Here is a 26,614-nt window from a genome sequence, read left to right on the forward strand (position 1 = left end):
GGGCTCCCCACCTCCTTTCCAAGCAGCCGGAGTCCAGCCTCTTCCCCCAACCCAGGACCCAGGTCCTGACACTCCGATCCCTTCCTCACCTGGAATGTCAGGCCCGCACTCACCTGCCCACCCTGGGCCTCAGCTCCTCCCAGGCCGCCGGTGAGGATCTGCTGGAGGCTGGCCTCCCCACCCCAGGGCCCCAGAACCCTCCCTCCCCCCCATCCAAGCTAACCGCCCCCCACACACTCCCAACTCCACCAGCCGTTTCTTCCTAAAAAGAGGTTTTTATTGCCTTTGGTCCACAGTCACATTTCACATTATCTCTTGGTCCCTGGGCTGCTGGATGGGGCCAGTCCCCGGGGAGGACCTCCAGTGGGGGTCCCTGTGCAGTACTTGGCAGAGGAATGAGGACAAGTAGGGGGGCAGGGGTGGGGTGGAGGGGGAGCTCCGGTGGCTTTGCCTCAACCACTTGGAACTCTGTCGTCCTGCCGGGCCTCAGTTTCCCCACCAGCCCCTGGGGGGAGTGCTAGAGAAATCCGGTCCCTTACAAGCCCTCAAGTGATACAGGCTGGGGCCGGCCCTCCCCTTCCTTCCACCCCCACCCCCACCACTGCCCTGCAAAAAAACATTTTTCTTTCATTAAAACTGCCTGAAACTTCTGCGGGTACAGAAACCACAAACTGATCAGAGAAAAGGGAAGAGAAGGAGAAGCAACCGGAAACCATTCAGGGCTGGTCCCCGCCTGCCGGGGTGTCTTTCTCCCCCCACCCCCACGGCTCAGCCCAAAGCCTGCTGGGAGATCTGCGGCGGGAACCTTGGCAGGCAGACCCCCGTGTGCCCCTCACCCCTGCCCCACAGGCCTTGGGCAGGCAGCGCGCAGACAAGGAGAAAATCAAGACGAAAAACAGAAGAACCCCGCAACCGCCCAGACTGACGTGGGGAGGCCCCCGCTGGGCGCCTCAGTAGTCGGCCTCCTCCTGCGGGTAGGGGGTGCACTCCGGGGCCTCCCCGGGGTCTGGGCCGCCGCCTGCAGCCCCTGCAGCCCCATCCGCCACCGGGCCCTGCGGGCAGTACTTGGGGTCGTAGATCTGCCGGCCCAAGCCGAAGACCTGGCCACTCTGGTTGGCGCCCTGAGTGTAGCCCATCTGCAGGGACATGGAGGAGTTGTCACACTTGTCCGTCCCCAGCTTGGTGTCGTAGATGTGCCGCCGGGTCCCGGGAGCCGTCATGCCCACCTGGGGAGGGAGGAGAGCGCTTCAGGGCTGCGAAGGGACGGGGCAGTGGAGGCCGAGTCCCCACCGTCCGCTCCTGTCCTTGCACGGGGCACAGGCTCTGCGGGGCCTGGCCAGCCCTGCTCGGACGCCCTCGCCTCTCTGCCTCCGTGCGGAGCGCATCTCCCTGGGAACCAGCGGCGTCTGGGTCCAGCTCCCCCTGCCCTCCGGGGAGCTCCCCGGGTGGGGCCGAGGGCCCCCAAGCACCCGGGAGTTCCAAGATCTGCAACGTGGCAGGACAAGTGAGAATCACAGGATGTGAACATGTCAGAGATGGACGGGCCCCTAGGCAGTCCTCCGAGGGAAAGTGAGGCACAGAGCCCGCAGTGACTGCCCCGGGGACGCACAGCGAGGTAGGGACAAATGCAGAGCGGGACGTCCGCGGGAGGCAGGCACGGGGCCAAGCATGCCCACGGGGCTGGGGGCGGGAGGGCTGGGGGCCCCACCTGGCTGGCACACTTGTTTGTGCCCATCTGGAGGCTGATGGTTGAGTGGTCCATGGGGGGCAGGATATGGTTCTTGGGGTCGTACAGATGCCTTCGGGTGCCGTAGGCCGTCATGCCCGACTGGCTGGCACATTTGTTGGTGCCCATCTGCAGGGAGGCAGGCGGGAGAGGTCAGGCTGCCGCCCCCAGGCCTCTAGACCCTGCCCCTGGCCAGGGTCCCATCCCCGCACCCCCCAGAACCCACCTGGAGCCCGATGACGCAATGGCCCGCCTTCATGGTGGCGTCGTCAAAGTTGCGCTCCTGCTTCTCCGAGTATTTGACCCCAATGTCCACGCCACTCTGCAGCCCCTTCGTCTTGGCCTGAAGGGGAGGGGTGCTGGGAGTACCGGGGAGGGGCAGCCGCCCAGACCCTGCGTCCCTGGGGGTCGGCCCACCTGCCACCAGCCACCTCGCCCCAGGGGATGGCGCGGGACCGGGATTCTGGGAGGCGTCCTCGCAGCCAGCCGCTGCCCCCTTCCATCATGACCTGCTACCCACCTGCTCCCGACGCCTGGCCCTCCCTGGCCGCCCCGCCCCCGCGTCAGCCCCGGTGCTCCCGAGGGCGGTGTTCAGCAGCTGCTCCAACCCTCCCAGGGCGCCAGACCCCCCATGTTGGCCCGATTCACCTTCCTCAGGCTGCTTCTCACAATCTCTAACTGACCTATCACCTGTGGGGGGTGAAGGTGAGGCCTGGCGGGAAGTCGGGGCTCTGGCTGGTGGCGCCGCACCCCCGAGGCTACCCGATTCCGGCACCGGGCGCGCTCTGGCAGGGAGGGCGGGTGCTGAGCGCCTGTGGGGCCCGGAGTCCCCGGGGGGACCTCGGCACCTTCCTCTCGAGTATGCTGTGAACCTGAAACTGCTCTAAACTATTAAGCTTTTTTTTTTTTTTAACAGATTTCTTCATCGCCTGCTTCCTCCCCTCCAACGGCGAACCCGTAAGTGGGTGGGCTGTGTCGCCCCGTTCGCCCCGAGTCCCGAGCGCCTGGCGCCTTGGGTGCTCCGCGGGGTCGGCAGGGGAACGGACCACGGGCGCCTGTGAATCCGCGAGGGCCGCGGCGTGGCCCCGGGCCTCACCTTCCCCGCCAGGGCGAGAAGAGACACCTGCACCTGGGTCATGTTCCCGCTCTCAAACAGGTCATTGGCCTCGAACAGGTCCACGGGGTTCATGCCGTAGCTGACCATGGCCTTGATGAAGGTGGACAGGTTTTCCAGCTGGGGAGGCGGGGACGAGCGTGAGGCGCCTGCGCCGGGTGCGGTCCCCGGGCCCCGCCTCGTCCCCCCCGCCGGCCCTCACCTGGTGCCAGTTCTGCAGGGAGCGGTTGATCTTGGGGACAGAGCCTGGCTGCAGCTTGTTCATGAGTCTGGGGGGGGGAGGCTCCATCAGCGCAGGGGCCCCTCAGGGACCCAACCACGACCCTTGGCCGCCCTCACGCCTTCCCAAGCGGCCCCACCGCCTCTCCCCGGGCGTCAGTGTCCCCCTGCAACGCAGGCTTCCCCGAGGGGAGGCTCTCCCACCCGGGGGAGGGAGGATGCTTGCCGTCCCGGAGCCTGGGCCAAGCAGTCACACAGGACAACGCAGGCCAGAGACACCGAGCCCAGTCCTGGGGACAGTGCACAGACCCCCAGGCAGACCCCCAGGCAGACCCCCAGGCAGCCAGCACTCACGTGCACAAGATGACTCCGTCCTTCAGACCTTTCTGGAAGTCGGGCCCGATGGAGAGGCCCGTGAGCCCCTCGATCCAGCTGCGGAGCTCCGCCTCCTTCTGGGGGTCATACTTGGACAGCAGCTGGGTGGAGCAGGGGCACAGGGTCGCGGTGAGGCCGGGGCAGGGGCAGCCCCGGGGAGCTCCAAGCACGAGGGACCCCACACGCCCCAGGGGCCGCCCTGCCCCTCCCCGTCCCGTCTCCCCTCCTGTGGTTGCGGGCACAGGGACAACCCTGGGCGTGGACACCCCCACTCCCCGCCACGCAGACACGCCCCGTCTCCCGCCCATCGGCCACTTGCATGGGCGCCAAGTGGCGGGCAGCACAGCCCCGTGGCCCCTGAGCCCCTGGCACCCCTGCACGCCGTCCCTGTCCCGTCCGGAAATTGTTGTGAGATGCACATGACGCTCACCACCTTGACTGTTTTGTTTTTTGAAAGATTTTATTTACTGGAGAGACCCCGCTCGTTCCCAGGACCCCGGGATCAGACGCTTCACCGACTGGGCCCCCAGCGCCCCCATTTTAACTATTTGAAAGGGAACAGTTCAGTGGTTTTAAATACACTCACCATGTTGTGCAACCATCACCTTGGTCTAGTTCCAGAACATTCCATCACCCTCAAAGGAAACCTTGGCCTCATCACCCTCATTTCCCCCCGACCCCCCCGAGCCCCCTCCCTGTCCGTGGAGGAGCCGGTCCTGGACGTGTCACACGCGTGGACTCCACCCCGTGGGGCCTGCTGTGTCTGGTTCCCTCCCCGAGCGTCGGGGGCTCGGGTCTGTCCCCGGGGCGGCGTGGGCGCCTCGCTCCTGCTCGCGGCGGGGGGATGTGCCTATGCGTGGATGGGCATGTGTTTATCCCCTCGTCCATGGACACCTGGGTTGTTTCTGCCTTTTGGCTACTGTGAGTGGAACTGCCGTGAACGTCCATGCGCAAGGTTTCAGTTCTTGCGGGAACAGAGCGAGGAGCTGGGCCGCGCGGTAACTCTAACCTCCTGAGGAACCACCAAAGCCTTCTCTGTTCCTTGAACCGACCACACCAGTTGCTGCCCCAGGGCCTTTGCACAGCGTGTGCAGGGCTGGGTCCCTTGAGTGCAGTCAGCCGTCCAGCCTGGAGGTCACCTCCTTGGAGCGGGCCTCCCTGACTGCGGCCATGAAGCCCTCCTCAGAGCCCGAGGCCCCGCCGCCTCCGGCTCTTGTCCTTACACCACACGCCGCCGTGCTTCTGACCCGCCCTGTGCACTTGGCCGCCCGGCTCGGTGCGGTGTGCACAGTCCGTGCTCACGGCCGCCGTCGGCACAGCCCCCACCCACAGACACGGGCGCACCCGTTCCCTCCGGGCACCACGGGCCAGGAAGGCAGGGAGGCCCGGAGCGGGGTAAGGGGCGGGTCCGGCCCTGTTCAGCTGCGGACTGTCCCGGGCAGTGGGCTCCCTGCGCATCAGCCCACACCCACGCACCGTGGCCCACATAGGTCCCGCCCCCGACGCTCTCCCCTGCCGTCCTTCCGCCCCCTCCCGGGGACTAGGACCCCAGAGCCACCGCCTGCAGACCCAACTCCTACTCTCAGCTCCGCTCCTAACTTCCTTATGACCTCTCCCCGGGCCTCAGTTTCCCTGTCGATGTCGGCTTCAGGAGGCCCCACCTGTTGGTTCCTGCGTAGAAAGCCCAGGGCCTGGGATGGGGCTGAGCTGACCTGGGTGCGGAGGAGACAAAGGCGGGGAGGCTGGCCCGCTAACGTGATCCGCCCGCCTCCCCCCCCAGGCCTCCGTCTCCTGGTTCCCGCAGCCCCGCAGCCCTGCCCTGCCGGGAACAGTGAGAAGCTGAGCTTGAGGCAGCCCGGCGGGTGCGGCCACCTGGTCACCTGCACAGCTGGGCTGGGTCCCCGGGGCTCCCAGGGAATGGGGTCCTGGGCCAAGGCCGCTACCACCGCCTTCCTGCCCCCACCCCACCGTTGTCCCCCCTACTGCCCCCCCCCCCCCCGCCGTCCAGCCGGCCTTCAGCACATTCCACGCGGCCACAAACTGCCAGGAATGCAGCTGCTGCCTCCCTGCTAAATCGGGACCAGCTGTTCCCAGAGGTCTAGAGCCCCCCCACCCCCCAGCCAGCAGGAAATCCAGTGACTGCTCAGGGACCGCCAGCCGCCAGGGGTAAACGGAGGCACCCAGGGCCAGGCAGGGGCCTCCAGAGGTCTCCAAGTCCTCTTAAGTAGCCCGACGCGTGGGTGTGCGGCCCCAGGGACCCAGCGGGCCTGCCACCGCCCTGCCCGTCCTCCAGCCCCGCAGGCCACGGCCGGTGGCAGGGAGCCTCCCGACCTCCGCGTCCCAGACGGAGCAGGTCTCAGCTCGCCCCAGCCCACCCCGTGCGTCTGCGGAAGCCGCCTGCGCCCCGGCTGGGGTGCCACCCACTTCCTGCTGCCCCGCGGGAGACGCAGGGGGCTGCCCGCCAGGACAGGTGGCCCTCAGAGGCAGCCGGCCGCGGCGGGCGTCCCGACTCTGCCCCTCGCAGGCTGTGTGGCCCTGGGCAGCTGTGACATCTCTGCGCCCCGTGAACACACCGCGGGGCTCTTAGACTTCCCTGCTGTCGGGCGGGGCGGCCCCCCAGTGCCCGAGCAGCCAGCCGGCGGGTAAACGTTCACCCCACGCAATTATCGCTGGCGTGGAGGAGAGCGTGTTGACGGAAGGTTCTGGAGCTTGCCGGGCGACCCAGCTGTGGTTCCCCAGCCTCAGCCTCTCTCTTCCATCAGGAGGGGTGGAGGGGGGCTCCTGGGAGCTCAGAGGCCATGCAGGTCCCTCCTGTGCACGATCCCGGGGGCGGGGGCAGCGGCCTGTCCCCCTGCAGGGCTCTGCCCTCCACAGGCCCAGGCAGGCTCCTGGGGGCCACATTCCGGTGGTGGCGTCTGCCCCGCAGGGATGACATGGGGGGGGCGGTGGCTGGAAGGGCGGCGAGCCACCGGCCCAGGGCGGGTCCGGGGGTCTGGGGTCACCCCGCCGCCTGCCCTCGGAGGGACCTGCTGTGTGACCCCCGCAGGGCCGGCCCCTCTCGGCCAGGTCAACGGGGCTCCCGTAGCCCCTCCCTGGGTTCCAGGTTAGAAACCCTGCGCTGTGGGATGACCCTGGGGCAGGGGCCCCCCGGAGACCCGGCTCAGGTCGGGTGAGGACAAAGGGCGAGCCCCCTCCAGCCTCCCCTTGGGCCGCGCCCGCAGGTGCCGGAGGTGGACCTTGGGGCGCCCCTCTGCCTTGGGCTCCCCAAGTGCGCCTGGAGCCCTGCGGGGACCCTGTGCAGCCGAGCGGCCCCCGGGCGCGCCCTCACTCACCCGGTTCTTGACCTCGGCCGACAGCCCGTACGAGGGCCCCTTGTTGAACTGCGTCGAGCTCATGGCCGGCGGGACGGGACGGGACGGGCCGGGCCGGGGCTGCGGCTCGGCGGGGCTCGGCGGGGCTGGGGCGGGCGCCACGCCCCCGCCGCTCATTGGGCCGCGCGCTCTTGCCCTTATAAGGCCGCGCCGCGCCGGATTCCTGCCGCCCGACTTCCTGAGCCCCTCGCCGCCGACCCCCGCCCCGCCCCGGCCGGCCCGCGTCACCCCTGCGCCCCTGCGCGCGGCGATGGGGGAGGGCACACTGTCGGGCGGGTCTCTGACCTCCCATCCCGCCGGGGCGCGGAGGAGGACCCCTCGGGTCCCCCCTTGCCCGGAGCTCCCACAGCGCGGTGGTGGCCGGGCAGCCAGGGGCATTGGCGCTGGGGCTGCAGCGGGTGAGTAGGAGTTCGCCAGCCCACAAGCACAGCGTTCCTGGCAGAACCAAAGGTGCGAAAACCTGAAGACACTGTCGGTGGCTGAAAGCACGTGGAGGTCACAGGGGCTGGGACAGGCCGGGGCGGGAGAGTCCCCCCTCCCCCCTCCTTGGGAGGGTGTTGGGAACCGGAGCGAGTGGAAGGGACACTGGAGGTCAAGGAGTGTCCTGCGGCTGAGGCTGCCCAGGGTCCCGGGCCGGGCACACACTTGGTGCTCACTTGGTGCTCAACGCAGCGGGCTTGTACGGATACAAGAATGAATGAACGAATGAATGAATGAATTCACTTAGTAACTCACTCACTCATCCATCCGTGCCCACGACTCCCCCTTCCGATGCTTCCCCACGCGGCTTCTGGGCCGTATGTCACCAGGTGGGCTCACAGGAGACCTCAGGTGCGGCCCCGCGGGTCCTCGGAAACACGGGGCTGGGCGCGGACTCCCACGCCTGCCCCGGAGCACGTGCAGGACAGAGGAGAGCCTGAGGAGGGCGCAGGGAGCGGGAGGGGCAGCGGGGGTCCCCGGGAGGGGGCGCGGGAGGTGGGGTTTTAAAGCAGGTGTAGGAGTCTGGCCCCTGCCCAGCGGCTGCCGGCCCTGTGGGGGCTCCAGGCCACTCTCCCTGCCCCCTCCCCGGCCGCGCACCTCCTGGTCCCCTGGTCCCCCCTGGTCCCCTCCCCAGGTACCCACAGGGTCTCTGCCTGGCATCCTCTGTGGGTGGGCCTTGGGCCTCAGTTTCCTTATCTGTAGAAGGGGAGCCAGTGCATCACAGGGGGTCACAGATGAGGCGGCGCGGCTCTGAGTGCGGAACACCCCGGCTGCTGCCATCCAGGTGGGGGGCGCTGCGACATGGGGGCCCCCAGGACAGGTCCTGCAGGGCACGGGTGTCAGGGGGAGCCGTGCCCAGCAGAGGCGGCAGCAGTGGTGCCCAAGCCTGCGCCCTGCGCCCCTGCCGCAGCCTGCGGGGCCCTGGGTGTCCTCGGCCTGTCCAGCCACCTGACTCTAGGGACACTCGGGGACGGAGGAGAGGATGCGATGTCCCGAGGCCCCGGTCCCAGCAGCCCTCCCAGCGCGCTGTCCGCCGGGCCGCGAAGGCCTCCTTCCCTTAGACCGCAGTTCACCCCGACTTGAGATGACCTTTGTCGGATCCCAGAGCGGCGTGGACCGGCCTGGGCAGGCGTGGGGGTTCCTGCTCGGGTAGGTTGTCGACCCGGAGCTGCCGGTGTGGGTGCGGGGTGCGGGGTGCGGGGTGCGGGGAGCACGACGACCTCGGGCAGCAAACGGCGTGACCCGGCGCCGCGCGGGCTTCTCTCCGGGGAGGCTGGGACGCAGTGTTGGCCGGTGGCCGGCTACCTGCCGCCCGCGACGGACACCGTCCTCTTTCACTTCTTGTGATGTGGCCTAGAGCTTAAAGCCACGTGTGTGCTCAGCCTCCCGTCTCTGTGGCCGGCGGCCTCCTCTGGATCCTGGGCCAGATCCGGATTCCAGAATCTTTTTTTTTTTTTTTGGTATGACCCTTGCGCTCACGATGTTTTTTACATTTTTAAGTGGTTGAAAAGAATCCTCTCGTGCAGGCGCGGAAACCACATAATACTAAAGTTTTGTCATCCCCCCCTCCGGCGTCCGGTCATTCACGGCCGCCGCGTGTCACCGTGGTCCGCGGACACTCCCTGGGCTCCGAGGCCGAGAATGCCGGCTTTTTCGGCTTTTTTACAGAAGATCGTTTGCCGGCCTGGGTTCCGGACACTCAACCTCCCGGCACCCAAGAAAGCCAGACTCAGACATCCCAAAGCTCAAAACTCAAAATCCCGGGATCCGGAAGCTTAGGATATTAGGACATTATAGCATATAATATTATTCCGATATTACTATGTCGGAACTGGCCTGAGGGAGGACCCGAGACCTCGGGAATCACATACCTCCGTGGGAGTCCCCGCCCTGAGCGCCCCCACTTGGAGCCTGGGTTCAAGTCCCGACGCCCCAGCGGGCCGGGGGACCCTACGGGGCGGGGACACCTGGCTCCTGGGGCCTCCTCTCCTTCTGGAAGGCCCCTTAGCGCCCTTAGATGTGCCGCCAGCGCGGAACAGGTGAATCCGTGTGACGCAGTCGGAGCAGCGCAACTTGAGATAAGGGGTCGAGTCAACACGTGTTAATGGGTTAGGAATTTGGGCTCTGGGTGGGAGCCCGGCAAGGGGGCCTGGGAGGTCAGGGGCTGCCTTCCGCCCTGACCCCGGGACCCGCTCCTCTGTCCAGGACTGACCCCTGGGGGGGCCGCAGGGGGTGTCAAATGATGCAGGGCTGCGGGGGGGGGGCCCCCAGGTCGTCGGGTGGGACCCGGGTGATGCCCGCGGGCCGGGAGGCCACAGCTGGAGGGTCCCCGGCGCGGGGTTGGGGGCTGCAGTGCAGCAGGGCCCCAGGCCCTTCCCCTCAGTGTGGGGCCGCGGGACCCAGCTCGGCTCCCCTGGGGGCCTTGGTGCCTCCGGGGTGGGCTCCCCTCGCCTGCCCGCTTCTAGGACTGCGTCGGGGCCTCCCCCTCGCGTGGCCAAAAATATGGAACGCTTCACGAATTTGCGTGTCATCCTTGCGCAGGGGCCATGCTAATCTTCTCTGTATCGTTCCAATTTTAGTATATGTGCTGCCGAAGCGAGCACGTACCCAGGGTGTCGCGCACAGCTATTTAAAGTGCAAGAATGAAATGACTTTACAGTTAGGTTCACTCTGTGTATCCGCATTCGCCGCGATTTTCCCGCACCTCCATGTAAGTGAGTATCTCCTGGTGTCCTGCTTGCTTTGGGTGTCTCTGGCCGCGCCCAAACCCTCAAATGTGGCCTCATGCGATTCCCCCAAGTATGGCTTGGCAGCCGCGAAGGCTTCTGGGGGATGATATGCAAAACACCCGGACCGGACGCAGCCCCGCCCCTGGCCCGGAGAGAGGGCGGGGCCGCCGTGGGCGGGCCGCCGGCATCCCAGCGTTCCCCGCGGGCGCAGGGGAGCCGCTCTTGCCGGCGCGGCGACTCGCTGGCGTCAGCAGAAGCCGCGGAGGCGGAAGATGGCGGCGGCGGCGGCGACCGGGCGTCGGTGAGCAGCGCGGCCACGGCGAGGACGGCCGATGGCGGCCGGGAGGCGCCCTCGGGGACCCGCGGGCCGTTAGGGCGCGACGCTGGGCGGCATGTCGGAGCACGCGGCGCCCGGGGCCCCGGGGCCCGGGCCCAACGGCGGCGGCGGCGGCGGCGGCCCGGTCCCCGCGCGCGGGCCTCGCACCCCCAACCTCAACCCCAACCCTCTCATCAACGTGCGCGACCGGCTCTTCCACGCGCTCTTCTTCAAGATGGCTGTCACCTACTCGCGGCTCTTCCCACCCGCCTTCCGCCGTCTCTTCGAGTTTTTCGTGCTGCTCAAGGTGACCGACGCCCCGACCCCTGACCCCTGACCCCTGACCCCAGCGGCCGGACCCCTGTCCCGGGTCTGCGACCTCTGACCCCGCCCCCGCCGAGGCAGCGGGCCCTCCCGCTCCGGGCCCTTTAACCTTGCGGTCGGAGGCCCCTGCCCCCGCGCTGCCCGCCCGCGCCCCGGCCTCCCCTCCGGCCGCGCGACCCGGGCCCAGATCTTGGGTTTCCCCGAGCCCCGGGGCTTCCTCCCCTGCCAGGGCACGCCCCGTGCCCACCTCGGTGCGCTGGAAGCCCCTCCCCGTTCCGCCTTCACTTGCGCCTAGTCCCGGGCTCCCACCCCCGCCCCCTCCGCTTAGACCCTCGGGAGCGTGACCTGGGGCAGGACGCCCGGCCAGGGCGCAGCCAGCTCTGCTGCCTTAGCAGGCGGCCTGTCCGAGCCTCGTCGCTCAGGGGGGCTGGCCCCGGCCTAGGTCCTGGGGAGGGGTCTCAGAGAAGGTTCTGGGTTCCTGAGCAGAGTGGTGGTCCGGGCTTGGGCAGCCGCCCATCTCGTCTCCGTCAGTGCTGCGGCACTAGGGCTGGGGATGCTGAGATGCCCCGTGACCTTTGGGCCCCTTGTCTGCAGAGGGGGCTGAAGCTGGCACTCGGGGCACTGGGAGTCCTGGCCAGACCAGGTTGTCAGGAGCCGGTGGCACTTTGGGGTCTGGTGGACAGGGCGCAGTCACAGCCACCCCACAGCGCGGGCTGCCGGTCTACGGGAAGTCCCCTGGCCTGCAAGACTGCCGGATGCTGCGCGGAGCCCCCAGAGCATCCCCAGCCCCTGTGTGGGCGATGCCCCCCGGTGGAGGGGGCACTGCCTTCCGCAGAGGATCAGGAGCTCAGCCCCCGCCAGGAGCAGGTCCTGGTCGCCTCCGTCCTGCCCTGCCGCCTCCTGACTTGGGAGCAGATGGTGTGTTTGGGCCAACCCGGCGTACAGCCGTCCCTGGTGTCGTAGTCAGGTGTCTTGGCGGCTCTTGTGCCCGCACCAGGATCTGTGGGGTAAAGCCTGGAGGCCTCGTGTACCTCGTGCATCCGCCCGACCCCTGGTGCCGCTCGCGTCGCTCGTCTGCACAGTGCAGGCTGGGACCCGCCGATTTGTGAGGTGACTGCAAGTTCCGGAAAGCTCCACGCCTTTGCTTCCTGCCTGCCCAGTTTCCGAGCTCAGTGCGGAGATCGAGGTCCCTTCGTGGACTTCCTCACGGCTGCCTCTTCCTGTGCTGCCTGTTCAGCTAAGCTCGCGGCCAGGAGCCAGCCCAGCCCCCCAGGGCCCCCAGGGCTGTGAGAGGCAGTGGCTGGGGCCCGGGTTCTGGCAGCCTTGGCTTCCGCCTCTCCTGGTTTTCCTGGCATCGAGGGCGGACCAGGACCTCCGAGCCATGGAGCAGTCACACTAGCTGCACCAACCTGTCCAGTCGGACTCAGAACCGTGGACAGCTAGACCCTGCAGCTGCTGAGCGATGCCTGTAGGGTAAGGGGGGCTCTGACTTTAAGTGCCTTAGCCACTCCTCCCGCTCTGAAGAGTGGAGGTGACCCTCGGGGTCACTGTGATGTGTGTTAGGTGTGTGAGGGCCCCAGGGTCCTTGCTGTGAATGGGAGTCCGTGAACACCTCCTCTGTGCCACAGCACAGAGAGCAGAGCAGGAGTGGCCAAGTGGGGCAGGGTCTGTGTGAGATCAGCAGCCTCAGGCCTCGGGAGACAGCAGAGAAGCATGTGCAAAGGCACCAGGGCTGGCAGGTCAGCAAGGCCAGTGGGGCTGGGGGCATGGGGTCACATGGGGCAGTAGAGATTGAGGGGCTGCAGGTACCCATGCAGGGCTGGCTGCTGCCTGGCCTGGACAGGTATGGGTGTCGTAGGTCTCTGGAGGCACCAAAGCTGCGTCTGACCCCCTGTTTCTAATGGGGAAACTGAGGGAAGACCAAGGAAGGCCTTGTCAGGTAGGGTCGGCGGTCCTGGCCCTGTCTCTAGGGACCTCTCTGCTTAGTCGAGGGCAATAGACCTGGGGCTTTCAGGCAGGAGAAAGAAGCTGGTGTGGAGACCCCCTCGCGGAGCTGCTGGAGAGGGCACCAAGGTGACACTGCGGCCCTGGAGGCCCCTCAGGGGGATCACACACGTTGGCGCCACCAGCCCGCCTCAGTTCTGTGAGCTTCCTCGGTAGGATAGGTCGCTCACACTGTACTCGGTCGTTTGGAGGTGTGTCCTGTGCTGTCCTCTCCCTCTGGGACCCAGCTTCTGTCTAAGGTGTTCTTTGGGTTTAATTCCCGGCTCCACCTCTTCTGACCATGCAGCCTTTGCCTTGGTTTTCCCGTCTGCACACTGGGGTGGAGGCAGATGCATGTGTGACCCTGGGAGGAGTGCCCGGACATCCCCTGGCACCAGGCCACACTGCGCGTCAGGCCTCTCTCAGATCTGTGGACATCTGGGCCTGGAAAGTGCAGCCTAGTTCGGGGCACAGCTGTGGCCACCTCCTGAGGCTGCCTTGGGTCCCGTTCCTCCCGTCTCCAGCTTGGCAAGCTGCAAACACGATATTGGGGAGAGGGGCTGGGCCCTGTGGGAGGCTCTGCAGGCATGTGGGGCCCCAGCTGGCCTTCCACGCTGCCATCCAGGCATGGGCTCCAGCGCTCTTGTCACTGCAGCACCTGCCGTGACCTGAGCACCTGGGGCTCCAGGGCGGCTTGGGCTCTGCTCAGGGGTCTGTAGTGTCCACATCACCGTCCCGCAGGGGCACATCTGGAGAGGAGGCTTTGGAGTCAGCGGGTGGGCCCTGGCTTCAGGCGGAGCTGGGCCCGGATCACAGCAGCGTGCTCAGACACGGAGCTTCTCCGTCCCCTGGCCCCGCATCCCCCTGGCTGGGATGAGAGCATGGGGTGTCTGCCCCGTGCAGGGCCCGTGGTCCACGATGGCATGGCAGCACGTACGGGGCTTGTGGCAGAGCACAGAAGGGACAGGGCCGTGGCGTCCCTGCTGCTGGCCATGTGGCCGCGAGTAGCCGGTGTGTTGGAGGCTGCACTGGCCTGAGGAGACACAGCCCCTGGGGTCTCCAGCTCCTTGCACCCACTTCTCTCAGAACCGTCACGTCGGGCCAGCTGGGCCCTTTTCCCAAGGGCTGGGGTGGTGGCGGGTACACAGTTGTGATGCCTGGACGCGGCATCCTGTCTGGGGGAGTGACCCTTGGCCAAGGCCTCGGAGAAGGGCAACCATCAGACCGTGAGGGGGGCTCAGGGGGAGGGATGGCCCTTTTGATGCACCTACAAGGCAGCAAAGGTGCTGTTGGTGGGGCGTCGCAGGGTAGCCACTCACCCCCCCCCCTCCTTCCACGCTGCTGACAGCAGGCAAGTCTGAGGGGGATGGGGGGAGCAGCTCCCCTGGCCCCACCCACCCTTGCCAGGAGCCCCCTGCCCCATGTCCCTGGGGGCAGGGTCACCCTGGGCGAGAGCTGCACGGTCCCTATTTTACAGATGGGGACACTGCCTCCCAGAGACGCAGCAGGTTGCCCTGCCAGCGCGGGAGGGGTCGGGCCAGGCAGGCTGTGTGTAGCTGGGAGGTCAGGGCAGCGCGTGAGGCTGCTGGGCAGGCCCGAGCCTGTCTGACCGGACCCCACGCGGGGGAGAGGCCGCCCCACTGGCTCCGGGCCATTCCGGGGCCTCCCCGGGAGCGGGCTCGGCACAGCGCCTCCTGAGCAGGGCCTCAGGGTGCCTGGGCCTCCGCGCTGACCGGCTCCCGCCCGCAGGCGCTGTTCGTGCTCTTCGTCCTGGCCTACATCCACATCGTCTTCTCACGCTCGCCCATCAACTGCCTGGAGCACGTGCGGGACAAGTGGCCCCGGGAGGGCATCCTGCGTGTGGAGGTCCAGCACAACTCGAGCCGCGCGCCCGTCTTCCTGCAGTTCTGTGACGGCGGCCGTCGCGGCAGCTTCCCCGGCCTGGCCGTGGAGCCGGGCAGCCCCGAGCCGGAGGAGGAGGAAGAGGAGGAGCTGGCCGTGGACATGTTCGGGAACACCTCCATCAAGGTGAGCGGCACCCGGCCGGGCCCCTGGCTCGACTGGGCCTGCTGGTCTTGGGGCGGGACTGTGGCGGGCAGGGGCAGGGCCTTGGGCCGTTTCCCAGCCCTTCCTGGAAAGGGATTGGCCCCTTTGTGGGGACGCTTCCTAGGAGCTTGAAGCCGGTCTTGCCTGTCCTAGACAGGTGGCCACCTGTGGGGTGGTGAACGCCCTGTCACCAGAGACGTGCAGGTGGCTGCCAGCACGGGCAGGGGTCAGGCGGATGTGCGGCGCCCACGGTCTGCAGGGAAGGACTTGCTCAAGCAGCGAGAGGCTAGGGGGTCCCGTGGTTGGTGCAGACCCTTCCTTAGAGATGGCCACTCAGGAGCGTGGCTGGCGTTAGGGTGGAGCATTTGGGTGTAAGGAGTGGGGTGTTAGGAGCTGGGTGGAGGGTGTCCCCGTGGAGGCTGGAGGTCACAGCTGCAGGGGGTGGAGTGCGGGGCCCTGCAGTCAGCTGACCCCTTCCTCTTGGCACTCCGCAGTTCGAGCTGGACATTGAGCCCAAGGTGTTGAAGCCACCGGGCGGTGCCGAGGCCCCAAATGACAGCCAGGAGCTCCCCTTCCCAGAGACGCCTACAAAAGGTACACACCGCAGGCACCCGGCCCGCACATTCAGGGGAGCGGGTGACCCTCCATCTGGAGGTTGTGAGTTCGAGTCTTGTTCTTCGTTTCTACTTTTTAAAGGTTTTATTTGTGTACGTGTGTGTCTGTACAGTGTACGTATTCCAGGAGTGAGCAGAGCGTGTGCACAAGTGGGGGGCGGGGCAGAGAGAGAGAGACTCCCTGCTGAGCACAGAGCTGGACAGGAATGCAGGGCTCCGTCCCAGCACCCCGAGATCATGACTTGAGTTGAAGTCAGACACCCAGTGAGCCACCCAGGCGCTCCTGGGCAGAGAGATTTCTTAAAAATCTTAAAAAACATAACAAACAAACAAAAATTTTAAAAAACAAAAAAAATACACGTTTCCTGGGCTGAACAGGTGTGTGCAGCAGGTCACATCGGGGTCACCACCTGGGGCCGCACCCCGATGCAGAGGGCCCAAGGGTCTGAGTGGCCATTGGTGCTGACCTGGGAGAATGGCCACTCTGCCTCAGTTTCCCCATCTATCAGCACACGGGGCCGTGACAGATGCCCTGGAGCCCCCAGTAACTGGTTTCCTTCTCTGGGAGCCTCATCTGTGAGAGGTGGGCAGGGGTCACGGGGGCTCTGAAAGTCCCATGTGGTTTGTGTGATGCATGCAGGTGCTCCACCAGCCTCCCCAAGCCCTGAGCCGTGGGCGGGCCCTGCCTCTCCCCTCACTCCCCAGGGCCACCAGGAGTGCTCACCCAGCTCCTGAGGGAACAGGGCTAGGCCAGGGCTCTGAGGCTCACTGGGCTTGTCCCCACAGTATGGCCCCAGGACGAGTATGTGGTGGAGTACTCCCTGGAGTATGGCTTCCTACGGCTGTCACAGGCCACGCGGCAGCGGCTCAGCATCCCCGTCATGGTGGTCACCCTGGGTGAGTGTCCCCTAGAGCGAGGCCGTGGGGCTCTCTCAGGTCTCAGGGTCTCTTGATAGGCTGCCTGGGGGTAGCCCGGAAGCACTGGGGTCCCAGGTCTGGGGGCTGTGTCTGCTCTCCCAGCTGCAGAAGCTTCCTCTCTCCTCGGCATCCTGGGGCGAAAGGGTCACAGTGCTGCTTGGGTGGGGGCCCTGGCCACACACCCACTCTGTCATTTGCCTGCCCACAGACCCCTCCCGGGACCAGTGCTTCGGGGACCGCTTCAGCCGCCTGCTGCTGGCCGAGTTCCTGGGCTACGACGACATTCTCATGTCCAGCGTCAAGGGCCTGGCGGAGAACGAGGAGAACAAGGGTTCGGCGGGCCCCAGCACCAGGTGGGGGCTGGGCGCAGGGCAGCGGCTGGGCAGGCGCTCATGGCCTCCCCCCTACCTCCGAGCAGGCTTCCTGCGCAACGTGGTGTCTGGTGAGCACTACCGTTTCGTGAGCATGTGGATGGCGCGCACGTCCTACCTGGCGGCCTTTGTCATCATGGTCATCTTCGTGAGTGCTGCGGGGACAGGCGGGCGGGGCGGGGTGTGCGGGTTCGGCGGCGCCGCCCTGAGGCAATCCTGCGGCCCTCGCTTGCAGACCCTCAGCGTTTCCATGCTGCTCAGATACTCCCACCACCAGATTTTTGTCTTCATTGGTGAGTGTCCCTGCTGGCCGGTCAGCCGGGTGGGAGGGGTGGGCTCAGCCCCAGGCCCGGGAGGCCCCCTGCCCACCCCACCCAGCCGCCGGGCACCTCACCCGGTCTGCCCGCCCGCCGCTCTCTGCCCGCAGTGGACCTGCTGCAGATGCTGGAGATGAATATGGCCATCGCCTTCCCCGCGGCGCCCCTGCTCACTGTCATCCTGGCCCTTGTAGGTGAGGACGCCCCGCCCCCGCCCCGGCGGACCCGCCCCCCTGCCCCGCCCCCTGTCCCGCCCTCCCGGCGGCCCCGCCCACCGGCCCCGCCTCCCCGCAGGGATGGAGGCCATCATGTCGGAGTTCTTCAACGACACCACCACGGCCTTCTACATCATCCTCATCGTCTGGCTGGCCGACCAGTACGATGCCATTTGCTGCCACACGAACACCAGCAAGAGGCACTGGCTGCGGTGAGCACCAGGGTCCGTGGGGGGCTGGGGTGGGGGCATTGGGTGGCGCCTCACTGTCCTCCCTGCAGGTTCTTCTACTTGTACCATTTCGCCTTCTACGCCTACCACTACCGCTTCAACGGGCAGTACAGCAGCCTGGCCCTGGTCACCTCCTGGCTCTTCATCCAGGTGAGGGGACCGTGCACCTGGGGCCTGGCCTGTTGAGGGTTCTGTGGAAGTGGGGTTCTGGCTCTGGGTGCTGGCCTGACTCAGAGCCCACCCCAACCCCTCCAGCATTCCATGATCTACTTCTTCCACCACTACGAGCTGCCTGCCATTCTGCAGCAGATCCGAATCCAGGAGATGCTGTTACAGACCCCGCCACTGGGCCCCGGGGCCCCCACGGCGCTTCCGGATGACCTGAACAACAACGGGGGTGCCCCAGCCACCATCCCCGACCCTGCTGGCCAGCCCCCCGCCCTGGGCCCTGGCTTGCCAGGCACTGGTGGGGGCCCCGGGCCTGTGGCTGAGGCACCCAGCTCTCTGGTGGCTGCGGCGGCTTCAGTGGCGGCGGCAGCCAGCGGTGACCTGGGCTGGATGGCAGAGACGGCCGCCATGATCACAGACGCCTCCTTCCTGTCTGGCCTCAGTGCCTCCCTCCTGGAACGGCGGCCCGCTGGTCCGCTGAGCCCTGGTGGGGGGTTGCCCCGAGCTCCCCAGGACAGTGCCCCCTCCAGCAACTCCCTGGCACATGACACAGCGCTCCCAGCTGCCGGGGTGAGTGGGCCCAGTTCTGCACCCACAACCCCAGTGGACCCACCCCCAGAGGTCGGTTCCTGAGCCTTGGGCAGCTGACCACCCCGTCCCTGGCCATGCAGGCCCACTGGGTGTGACCCGGCTGGAGCCCTCGGGTGTCGGGGAGGCTGTCCCGGTGGTTCTAGGGACTGGCCAGCGCCTTGGGTGGTGTCGGGGTCCATCAGGTTGGCCCAAAGGAGGGTTCCTCTTCCCCTATGTGGGGCCTGCCGGAGGCCTGTTCCTGCTGTTAGTGGTGGGCCCCCTCAGCCAGCGAATCGAATCAAGGCAGGCCACAGAGAGGGGGGGTGGGGACTCCATGGAAGGTTCTGGAGAGGGCTGGTGAACCGTGTGGAGTGAGCTGTCCCTTGGCAGCAGAGCCGGACAAGTCTCTACTAAGGTGAACGCCGGTGGGGGCCACCCTCGCTGTCCCGGCCCGCTCGGCTGGTGCTCCATCATGCTCAGTGCCTTTTCCACGGCCCCTGACCCCCGGTGTGTGTACCAGGGCTGGGGTCCCGGGAGGGCAAAGTCCACGCCTTGGGCTTGGGGATGCGGTGGCCAGGCGTGGGGGTCCAGCCCTGCTGGGGTGGGAGTGGGACAGGGCTGGTGGCCAAACTAAATCACTCGGTGAGGAATGCAGAAGAGCGCTCATTCCATTCTATTTAATTGCAGTGTACAAAATTGTGTTTGTATATAGAATAAACTGTTGACAGCGGCGGGGCAGCGTCCGTGCGCCGGGCAGGGAGGGCCGGGGTGGGTCACCGCGCCGCTTCCGGTGCCTCGGAGCCGGCGTGCAGCGGGGGCGGGTCGCGGGGCTCGTCCCCCAGCTGGGCCAGCAGCTGTCCCCGCCGCACCAGGGCCTGGCGGAGGCGCTCCCGCGCGTCCTCGATGCGCTGCCGCAGCTCCTCCAGCTCGCCGGGCCGCGGAGGGCCCGAGGGCGGCGCAGCCGGCAGGCGGCCGTTGGAGCAGAGCCACACGGGGCCGTCCGGCGCCGCGGCGGCCACCGTGGGCTCCAGTAGGAACCGCACGCGCCGCTCCTTCGCCGTGGCCCGGCGCGCTCGCGTCCAGCTCCCCGGGCCCGCAGGGGCCGCCGGGGTGTCCTGCCGCTCCTCCGCCCTGCGGATGTCGGGGTACGGGGCTGGTCGTTTTCCGGGGTCGGGGTCCCCCGTGGGGAGGGCCGGCATGGGGGCTGCCGGCAGAGCTGTGGGGCTGGGGAGGGGCCCCAGGGCCTTTACCTCGGCTCCGGCTCCTCCTGGCCTTCCGGCGGCTCCGTGTTCAGGGCGCGGTGGATTCTCTACACGCGCAGACAGAGGTCGTGGGGTCAGACAGAGGCCGTGGGGTCACAGTCGCCCCGCCCCCGCCTGCCCGCTCGGCCCCTCACCTGGCTCGTGTGCAGCCAGTACTGCAGCTTGTTGCCCCTCCGGATGCGCGGGAGCACCAGGCGGTAGAAGACGTGCTCGCCCAGAGAGCTGAGCACGGCGCTGCCCAGCCCCAGGCACAGCAGCACGAAGAGTCCGGAGAAGTGGTAGATGCCCACCTGCAGCGTCTGGGGGCACACGTGGGCACGAGCCCTTCGCGGGGAGCCCCGGCTGGGGGCACACTGGGCAGAGGGGCGCCTGCGGCCGCCGAGTGATTGGGAGCCAGGAGTCCCCCAGACAACGCGGGGGCTGGGCTTCGGTGGGTGAATAGGAGTGCGCCCGCCCGGCTCGGCCCGCGCGGGCTCGGGGCCCCCAGGCCCGCCCCGCCCCGGCCCTCGCCCCGGCCCCCCCACCTCTGTCACGGCGAGGACGCGCTTCCCACAAGGCACCATCTTGTACCACTTGTCGTGCAGCAAGTCGATGAAACCGGAGGACTTGTAGCGGCTGATGAACTCGGACAGGTTGGAGGTGAGTGGCGAGTTTTGAGGGAGTCCGATGCCGTAGCCTGGGGGCCAGGGGTTGGGTCAGGACACTGCGCCAGAGGAGCCTCCCCAGGGCCCCTGGTCCCAAAGACCCTCACCCTCCATGGCGAAAGGCTTGCCCACGGTCAGCAGTTTACAGTCCGCGTCGATGGAGACTTCGTAGTCGAGGAGCGACTTGTCCATGATGAAGGCGTTGAGCTTGGGGGGGTCGCTCCTGCGGGGGATCGGGCAGTGGGATGAGCGGCCGCGCCCCGTAGACCCCGGCTCCAGGTGTCCCCCGGGGACCCCGCCCCCGGTCCTGGCCGGCCCCGCCCCCAGACCCCGCCCTGTGCAAATGCTCCGCCCCTGGCACCCCGCCCCGCGCACAATGCCCCGCCCACTCAGGCCCCGCCCCGCGCACAATGCTCCGCCCCCGGCGCCCCGCCCACTCAGACCCCGCCCCGTGCACAGTGCTCCGCCCACTCAGGCCCCCGTGCGCAATGCTCCGCCCCTGACTCCGCCCCGCCCCATCAGGCCCCGCCCCGCCCCCCGGGCCTCACGTGAGCATGGCGACGCCGCGGGGCGTGGTGGGCGCGCTGTGGCGCCGCATGTGCGCGTGCAGGTCGGGGAAGCTCTTCTTGATGTAGGCCTCGGCGCTGCTCTCCCACACGGTGCCCACGCGGAAGCCCTGGGACGGGTGGTGCAGCTGCGGGGGCGGCTGGTCAGCGGGGCGCGCTCGGCCTGGCCCCGGCCCCGGGTCTCGCCGGCTTCTCCCGCCCCACCCGCCCCACCCGCCGGGATTGCCGGGGCGAGCCGCCGTTCTAGGCCCAGCCCCGGCCGCGCCCTCGTGCCCCGCCCCCCGGGCCCCACCCTGCCTCCCGCGCCCTCGGCCCGGCCGCCGCGCCCTCGGAACACCAGCCCCAGTCGGACGGAGCCTCGAGCGGGACCGTCTGGAACCTTCCGAGGAGGGGACCCCTGGGCGCGAGCTGTCGTCGGCGCAGCACTTGGAGCTCGTTAACCAGCTCGGGTGGCCACGTGGGGAGGCGAGGCCCGAGCCCGCGCTGGCTGTGGCCTGGGTGACGCGCCCTGGGGGTCGCTCCTGCACGAAGTTCGCGGAGAGGCAGGCGGGGAGGACGCTCCCTGCGGGGTCTGTGGTCAGGACCCACGTTCAAACACGGGGGGGGCAGCTGGGATGGGGACCCTGGTGGCGGGAAGGCGTCCAGGGCGCGCAGGGCGACATGCCCGGCAATCCCGCGGCTGGGGCGGGGATTTGGAGCGGGACAGTGGGTTCGTTCCCGGTTCTCCTTGCTCCCTGCTCAGGAATATTGGAAGTGTTTCATTAAATAAGAGAAACGGGAAGCCTGGGGGCCACCTCTGCTGTGCCCACAGCCCTCGGGGGCTCCGGGTGGGCAGGCGGGGACGTTCTGTCTCTGTTTAGACACCCTGCCGGTGCCCCTGCGTGTCCCCTCCTCACCCTCCTCTCCTCCACACTGCCTGTGCCCCGGCCCTTGCACCTGCTGTGCCTTCTCTGCCAGCGTTCCTCCGTGGTGTCTACATAGAGGTCCCTGGAATGTCACCCCCCCCCAGGAATTCCCACTTGAGAAGCCGGCCCCCCTGGGGCTCCCTGTTATTTTCTCCCTGGCACCCCATAGCCATCTCACACCCCACCTGGTCGGCTTCTCTAGATCCCTGATGCCTCCCCCTGCAGTTTGGGGATCGGCACCCATTTGGCCCCAGCTGGGCCCCGGGCACCTGGCACACGCACTCCAGGTGCTCAGTGTTTCCGGGAGCAGGAGGCCGCACGCGGCGGCGTCTTGGGACGGGAGCTGGGGCAGTGGGTGACCCCCCGGCTGGGAGCCCCGGGCCCCGCAGCTGCCCACCTTGGGGTCATGGATTCCCGACAGTTCCAGGAAAGTCTTGTCCCCGACCATGACGGCGGCCAGGTTGGCCGTGTAGCTGGACAGCACCAGCAGGCAGAAGATGGCCCAGAGGTTCATGAGGAGGCGCCCCGTGGGGCACTTGGGCGTCTTGCTGGACACCGTGCGCCCGAAGAGGATGGCGTAGCAGAGGTTGAGGGCCGAAGAGTAGGAGAACACGGTGGCGCGGTTCCGGCCGCGGGGCGTGAGGCCGTAGGGGCTGCGCCACTCATACAGGGTGAGGAAGAGCGCCGTGAGGTGCAGCGCCGCGAAGACGCCCAGCCACATGGACCAGTGCAGCGGCCACGTGAAGGCGCCGATGGGCGACGCCGTGTCCCGGGCCCGCACCATGATGCCCAGGCTGGTGGAGAAGAAGGGGCTGCTGAAGTCCAGCACCTGGGAGCGGGCCGAGTTGATGCTGAAGCTGGTGACCGCCATGTGGGCCCTGCCGGCCAGCAGGTCGCCCACCAGGCCCGTCCAGCGGCCGTCGCGCAGGGCCCCGTACTTGCCATCACCCACGATGTACAGCTCGAAGTCGAACGGCGTGTCCTCCGCCAGGCGCTCCAGCAGGTCGATGCAGTAGCCGTAGCAGCACTTGCGCAGCGCGCGCGGCACCGAGCCGTTGGCCAGCGCGGCGAACAGCGCGTCCAGGGCGGCCGAGTCGTTGGTGCCCGGGGCCAGGCACAGCTGCCCGGCGGGGCACTGCCCGTCCTCATCCGGCTCCCGCGCGAACACGAACGGATGCTCCACCAGCGTCACCACGCGCAGCTTGGGCCGGGCCCGGGCCCCCGGGGACGGTGGGGGCTGCGCGGCTGCGCCCCCCGGCTCCGGCTCCAGGCGCCCGGCCCGCCAGCTGCCCACCGTGGCCCAGGCGGGGGCACCCAGCGGGTCCCGGCGCAGGCTCCACACGCGGAAGCGCCGGGACACGTGCACCTGCGAGGAGCCGCTCACCCACACCGGCCCCGTGCGGCCCTCAAAGGACGTGTTGGCCAGGAACCTGGGGGGCAGGGGGCAAAGGTCAGGGGGCGGGGAGGAGCCCTGGGCAAGCCCTCTGCCCTCGGCCCCGCCAGCCAGGTGTGTTCACCCTCCAGGGCTCGGCCTGGCCGCTCCCGCCAGCCTCCCGGTCCCCTTGCCCTGCCCGTCGTGTTGCTCCCGAAGCCCCGTCCCCCAAGTCCCCGGCTCCGGCTCTGCTTCCACCTCAGGGACACAACCTGCTCTCCGTATACAGCAAGTGCCCAATAACGGTGCCCGTCTGGACTCGGAGGCAGGCGTGAGTCCACAGGACGCTCACCGGGCCAGGAGGCGGCCTGGGGACTCGGGCCTAGCCGGCTGCGGGTCGTGGCAGTTGCCCGACGTGGACAGGAGGCCGCGCTCCGGCTCCGCACGGGCTGCGCTGCTCAGGGCTCGCGCCACCAGCTCCACGGCGTCGTGGATGGCGGCCTCCAGCGGGGGGCGCGCCACCTCGCCCAGTGCCAGCAGCCCTGGGGGCAGCCCCTCGGTGGGCAGTGCCTCGGCGCTCAGCGGGGTGCCCAGCAGCCAGCGGGGCCCGGGGGGCGCGGCCTGCAGCACCCGCCGGGCGCGGGCCAGGGGGCAGCCCAGGAGCACGGCCGTAGGGGCCGGGGCCGCGCCGCTGGGTGAGGTCCCCAGGGGGGCCAGGCGGGCCTGCAGCCCCGCGTCGCCTGCGTCTGGCCGACTCAGGTCCAGCACCAGCTCCGGGGCCCGGCCGGCGCGGGCTGTCCAGAGCGCCACCAGGCCGCCGGGGTCCCGCACGCGGCACAGCGCCAGGCTGACGGCGTCCGAGGCGTGCGCGTGCAGCACGGCCACCAGCACGTCCAGCAGCGTCTCCAGGGGGCTGGCCCAGTCCAGCTGCAGGTGGAACGGGTTCTGGCAATGGGGTGGGCACAGTTAGGGCAGGCGACCCGTGGCCCACCGCACCCTTCCCACCGCCATCAGCAGGTGCTCCGAGAGGAGATGTCACCTCCAAAACGGCAGTGCGCCGGCCTCCAGCCCTCCCTGCCCTATACCCCCTTCATCTCCCTGCTGCCATCGGCACCGAGCCCAGCTCCTTGGCCTGACCTTCAGGGCCGACCCTCCTGGCTCTGGCCGCCCGGGTAGCGTCCCACTTTTGCATTCCCCAGCTACAATCCCTTTCCCCTGTATGCCCGCCAACTCCTACACATCCTGCAAAACCCAGCTCCGTTGCTCCTCCTCTCTGCAGACTTCCCCGGCAACCCTGGGCCTTGCGGGGCCTTTCTGAACCCAGAAAATTATCTTGGATTTGCTTCTAGCCTGGGGAGGCCGAGATGGCTTAGCGGACATCTCAGGTGGGCGCGGTGCGCAGGAGTCAGCCCCGGAGTCTGACCCGCCCGACCGCAGGCGCTCAGTTCCCGGGGGCGGCAGCAGAGGGCGCCACAGGCCCGGCTTTGGGCCCGCGTCCTCCCCACCGGGTCGCGGCAGGGGAGGGGCGTGGAGACCCCAGGCCTGTCCGGGTCGGCGTCTCCGCCCAGCGGGCAGGGGAGCCCGGCTGTGGGCTCCAGGGTGGATTTGGAGGGCGGGGGGCCCCGCGGTCCCCGCATCCCTACCTCCAGCCCCCCTCGCTGTCCTGGGCAGGGGGTCCTTCGGGGGGCACCACGGGGCACCCAGAGCCCTGTCACCCTGTCGCCTCCTTGTCCCATTTTCTACGTATTCGGGCCCAAATCCAGGCCCAGGGGTGCAACCAAGAAGCGAATAAGCCCCAGAGATGCGGCGGGTGCGGGACGGAGGGGCCTGAGTGCCAGCCGCCCGGGGGCTGGGAAGACCCTCCGCCCGCAGCCCCCGCCCCGCACCCTCTGCACCCCCACGTGGCGCAGAGACACCTGCTTCCCTTCCCCGCCCCGGCCCTGCCCTGGGAACTAGAGCGCCCCGCGCGGGAAGGGGACCCCGCTGCCCGCGGGATGGCCCCCCGCGAAGGCGCAGGGGCAGGGCGGCCGGGTCCGGGGCCTCCTGGGCGTCCCGGGAAGCCCGCTGCCCCCGCCCCCGTCCCCGCCCCCGCGGCGCCCCGGGGCCCCCTCGCCCGCCGCGCGCCCCGCGTACCGGGTCCCCGAGGGGCGCGCGCGCCTCGCGCCGCAGCACGCTGAGCACCGGGGTCCCCGCGGCGGCCGCCAGGAAGTGCAGCTGCAGCAGCTCGGGCCGCGCCTCGGGGAAGGCCAGCAGGGCCGCCACGCCCGGGGCCGCCAGCGCCCGGCACAGCCCGCGGGCCAGCGAGGCGGGGTCGCGCGCGGGGGGCGCGGCGGCCACCAGCTCCAGGCTCAGGTTGCGCGGCGGCCGCGGCACCAGGGCGGCCCGGGCCAGGGCGGCGCGCACGCGGGCGCGGGCGGCGGGCGCGCGGGGCAGGAGGGCGCCCAGGCGCACGGAGCCCCCCGGGACGCCGCACGGCTGCGGGTGGCCCCCCGCGGGCCCGGGCCGCGGCCCCAGCGCCAGCCACAGCCACAGCCACGGCCACGGCCACGGCCGCCGCGCCAACTCCATCCCAAAGTGGCCGGCGGCGCGGAGGAGGCGTCCCCGCCGGCGCGCCGCTCGCTGTCCCGGCCCGGGTGTCGGCGGCCCCCAGAGGAGGACCACGGCCCGGGGCGGGGGCGGGGAGTGGGTGGGGCCTCGGCCCGCCCCGCCCCGCGCACCCGAGCGCCCAGGCCGAGCACCCGCAAGGGATGAGGGGGCAGGAGCAGTCCCCACGCCCATCCCTGCCCCTCCCAGCCCGAGAACGTCGCCCGCTGCCGCCGGGGAAACTGAGGCCCGGGAAGCTCAGTCGGCCCCCGTGGTCACCCCACCTCCGGGTCTCCCTAGACCCGCGCCTTGGAGTGCGCTCTGCCCTCGCGTGCACCCTGGGGAGACCGAGGCAGACCACGCCTGATGGGAACGTGTGGCCAGCTCTGCCTCCCCGCTGCAGGCAGGGAACCTGGGGCAGAGGACTCCTCCTCACCCTGCGGGACCCAGCGCCACATGCCCCTGCTCAGGGAAACTCGCCCGCTTGTCCCCCTCCCCAGGCAGCGCCCCGGGCCTCCAAGTCTTGCTGTTCCTTTGCTCTCACAGCGGCCGCGGCCGCGCTGCACCGAGGGGGGGCCAGGGCGGGGGCGCGTCCACGTCGCCGCGGCCCGCACACAGTAGGCGCTCCCTAATTGCTTGCTGCTGGGCTCGGACAAGGACGCCGCCGCTCCCCACCCTCGCCCGCGTCCCCGGCGCCTTCCCGCACCGGCCCAGCCGCGGTTCTTCCTGCGGCCTGGGTATGCAGCAGGCGCTCAACACACGCAGCAGCCCCGCGCGGACCCGCTCCTCCCGGCCGCCCGGGATGCCCCTGACGTGCGCGCGTCTCGTCCCCTGGAGCCAGCGCCAGAGAGGCCGGGCGACAACCCAGGCCGCCGGGTGCCAGCCGACAGTCGGGATCAGCGTGTGCGGGAGTCAGGACAGCGGCCGCCGGGTCCGCTGCCAAGGCCACAGCGTGCAGCCACCTGGCTGGGCTTCGGGGGCGGGGGTGTCCCAGCGGGCTGGCCCTCCCTGCCGGGGCCACTGTCCTCATCCTGGCAGGGGCGCCAGGACACGGAGGCCTCAGGGGCGCCCCGGGGCGCATCCCGCCTGGCAGGGAGGTCCCTCAGAATTGGACCCGCGCAGGTCGGGGACACTCGGGGGCATCACCGCGTGGGTCCTGGGAGGCGCCCTGCACTCACACCAGGTGCCGCGACTCC

At 69.0% G+C, this 26,614-nt stretch overlaps 3 protein-coding genes and 1 non-coding gene across 5 annotated transcripts; 1 reads left to right on the plus strand and 3 right to left on the minus strand.

Moving 5' to 3' along the window:
• Positions 1-255: 255 nt before the first annotated feature.
• CNN2 (calponin 2) lies at positions 256-7,198 on the minus strand. The gene is made up of 7 exons (XM_025456662.3): positions 6,767-7,198; positions 3,414-3,535; positions 3,043-3,109; positions 2,823-2,960; positions 1,953-2,069; positions 1,709-1,855; positions 256-1,226 (listed from the first exon to the last, which is right to left on the minus strand). The coding sequence occupies exons 1-7, from the start codon at positions 7,181-7,183 to the stop codon at positions 951-953; spliced, it is 1,284 nt and encodes a 427-aa protein (XP_025312447.2). The 5' UTR covers positions 7,184-7,198; the 3' UTR covers positions 256-950.
• Positions 7,199-9,781: 2,583 nt separating this feature from the next.
• LOC112666999 (U6 spliceosomal RNA) lies at positions 9,782-9,888 on the minus strand. The gene has a single exon (XR_003140995.1). It is a non-coding gene; the product is annotated as a U6 spliceosomal RNA (small nuclear RNA).
• Positions 9,889-10,250: 362 nt separating this feature from the next.
• On the plus strand, positions 10,251-18,816 carry TMEM259 (transmembrane protein 259). 2 transcript variants are annotated; one of them, XM_025456658.3, is made up of 11 exons: positions 10,253-10,637; positions 14,387-14,665; positions 15,178-15,277; positions 16,084-16,194; positions 16,424-16,546; positions 16,634-16,734; positions 16,822-16,879; positions 17,014-17,097; positions 17,198-17,330; positions 17,399-17,498; positions 17,604-18,816. In XM_025456658.3, exons 1-11 carry the CDS (start codon positions 10,407-10,409, stop codon positions 18,147-18,149), a joined length of 1,866 nt encoding a protein of 621 aa, XP_025312443.1. In that variant the 5' UTR covers positions 10,253-10,406; the 3' UTR covers positions 18,150-18,816. The 2 variants fall into 2 exon arrangements, with proteins under 2 accessions (XP_048953713.1, XP_025312443.1); XM_049097756.1 differs by lacking the exon at positions 17,014-17,097 and having other exon boundaries at positions 10,251-10,637.
• A 15-nt stretch (positions 18,817-18,831) lies between these two features.
• Positions 18,832-25,613, minus strand: GRIN3B (glutamate ionotropic receptor NMDA type subunit 3B). The gene is made up of 9 exons (XM_049098226.1): positions 24,969-25,613; positions 23,188-23,795; positions 21,861-22,893; positions 20,541-20,686; positions 20,100-20,215; positions 19,873-20,024; positions 19,483-19,647; positions 19,337-19,395; positions 18,832-19,217 (listed from the first exon to the last, which is right to left on the minus strand). Exons 1-9 carry the CDS (start codon positions 25,611-25,613, stop codon positions 18,860-18,862), a joined length of 3,282 nt encoding a protein of 1,093 aa, XP_048954183.1. The 3' UTR covers positions 18,832-18,859.
• Between the last annotated feature and the right edge of the window lie 1,001 nt (positions 25,614-26,614).

The sequence above is a fragment of the Canis lupus genome, chromosome 20 (genome assembly GCF_003254725.2).
Source record: "Canis lupus dingo isolate Sandy chromosome 20, ASM325472v2, whole genome shotgun sequence".
Lineage (NCBI taxonomy): Eukaryota > Metazoa > Chordata > Mammalia > Carnivora > Canidae > Canis > Canis lupus.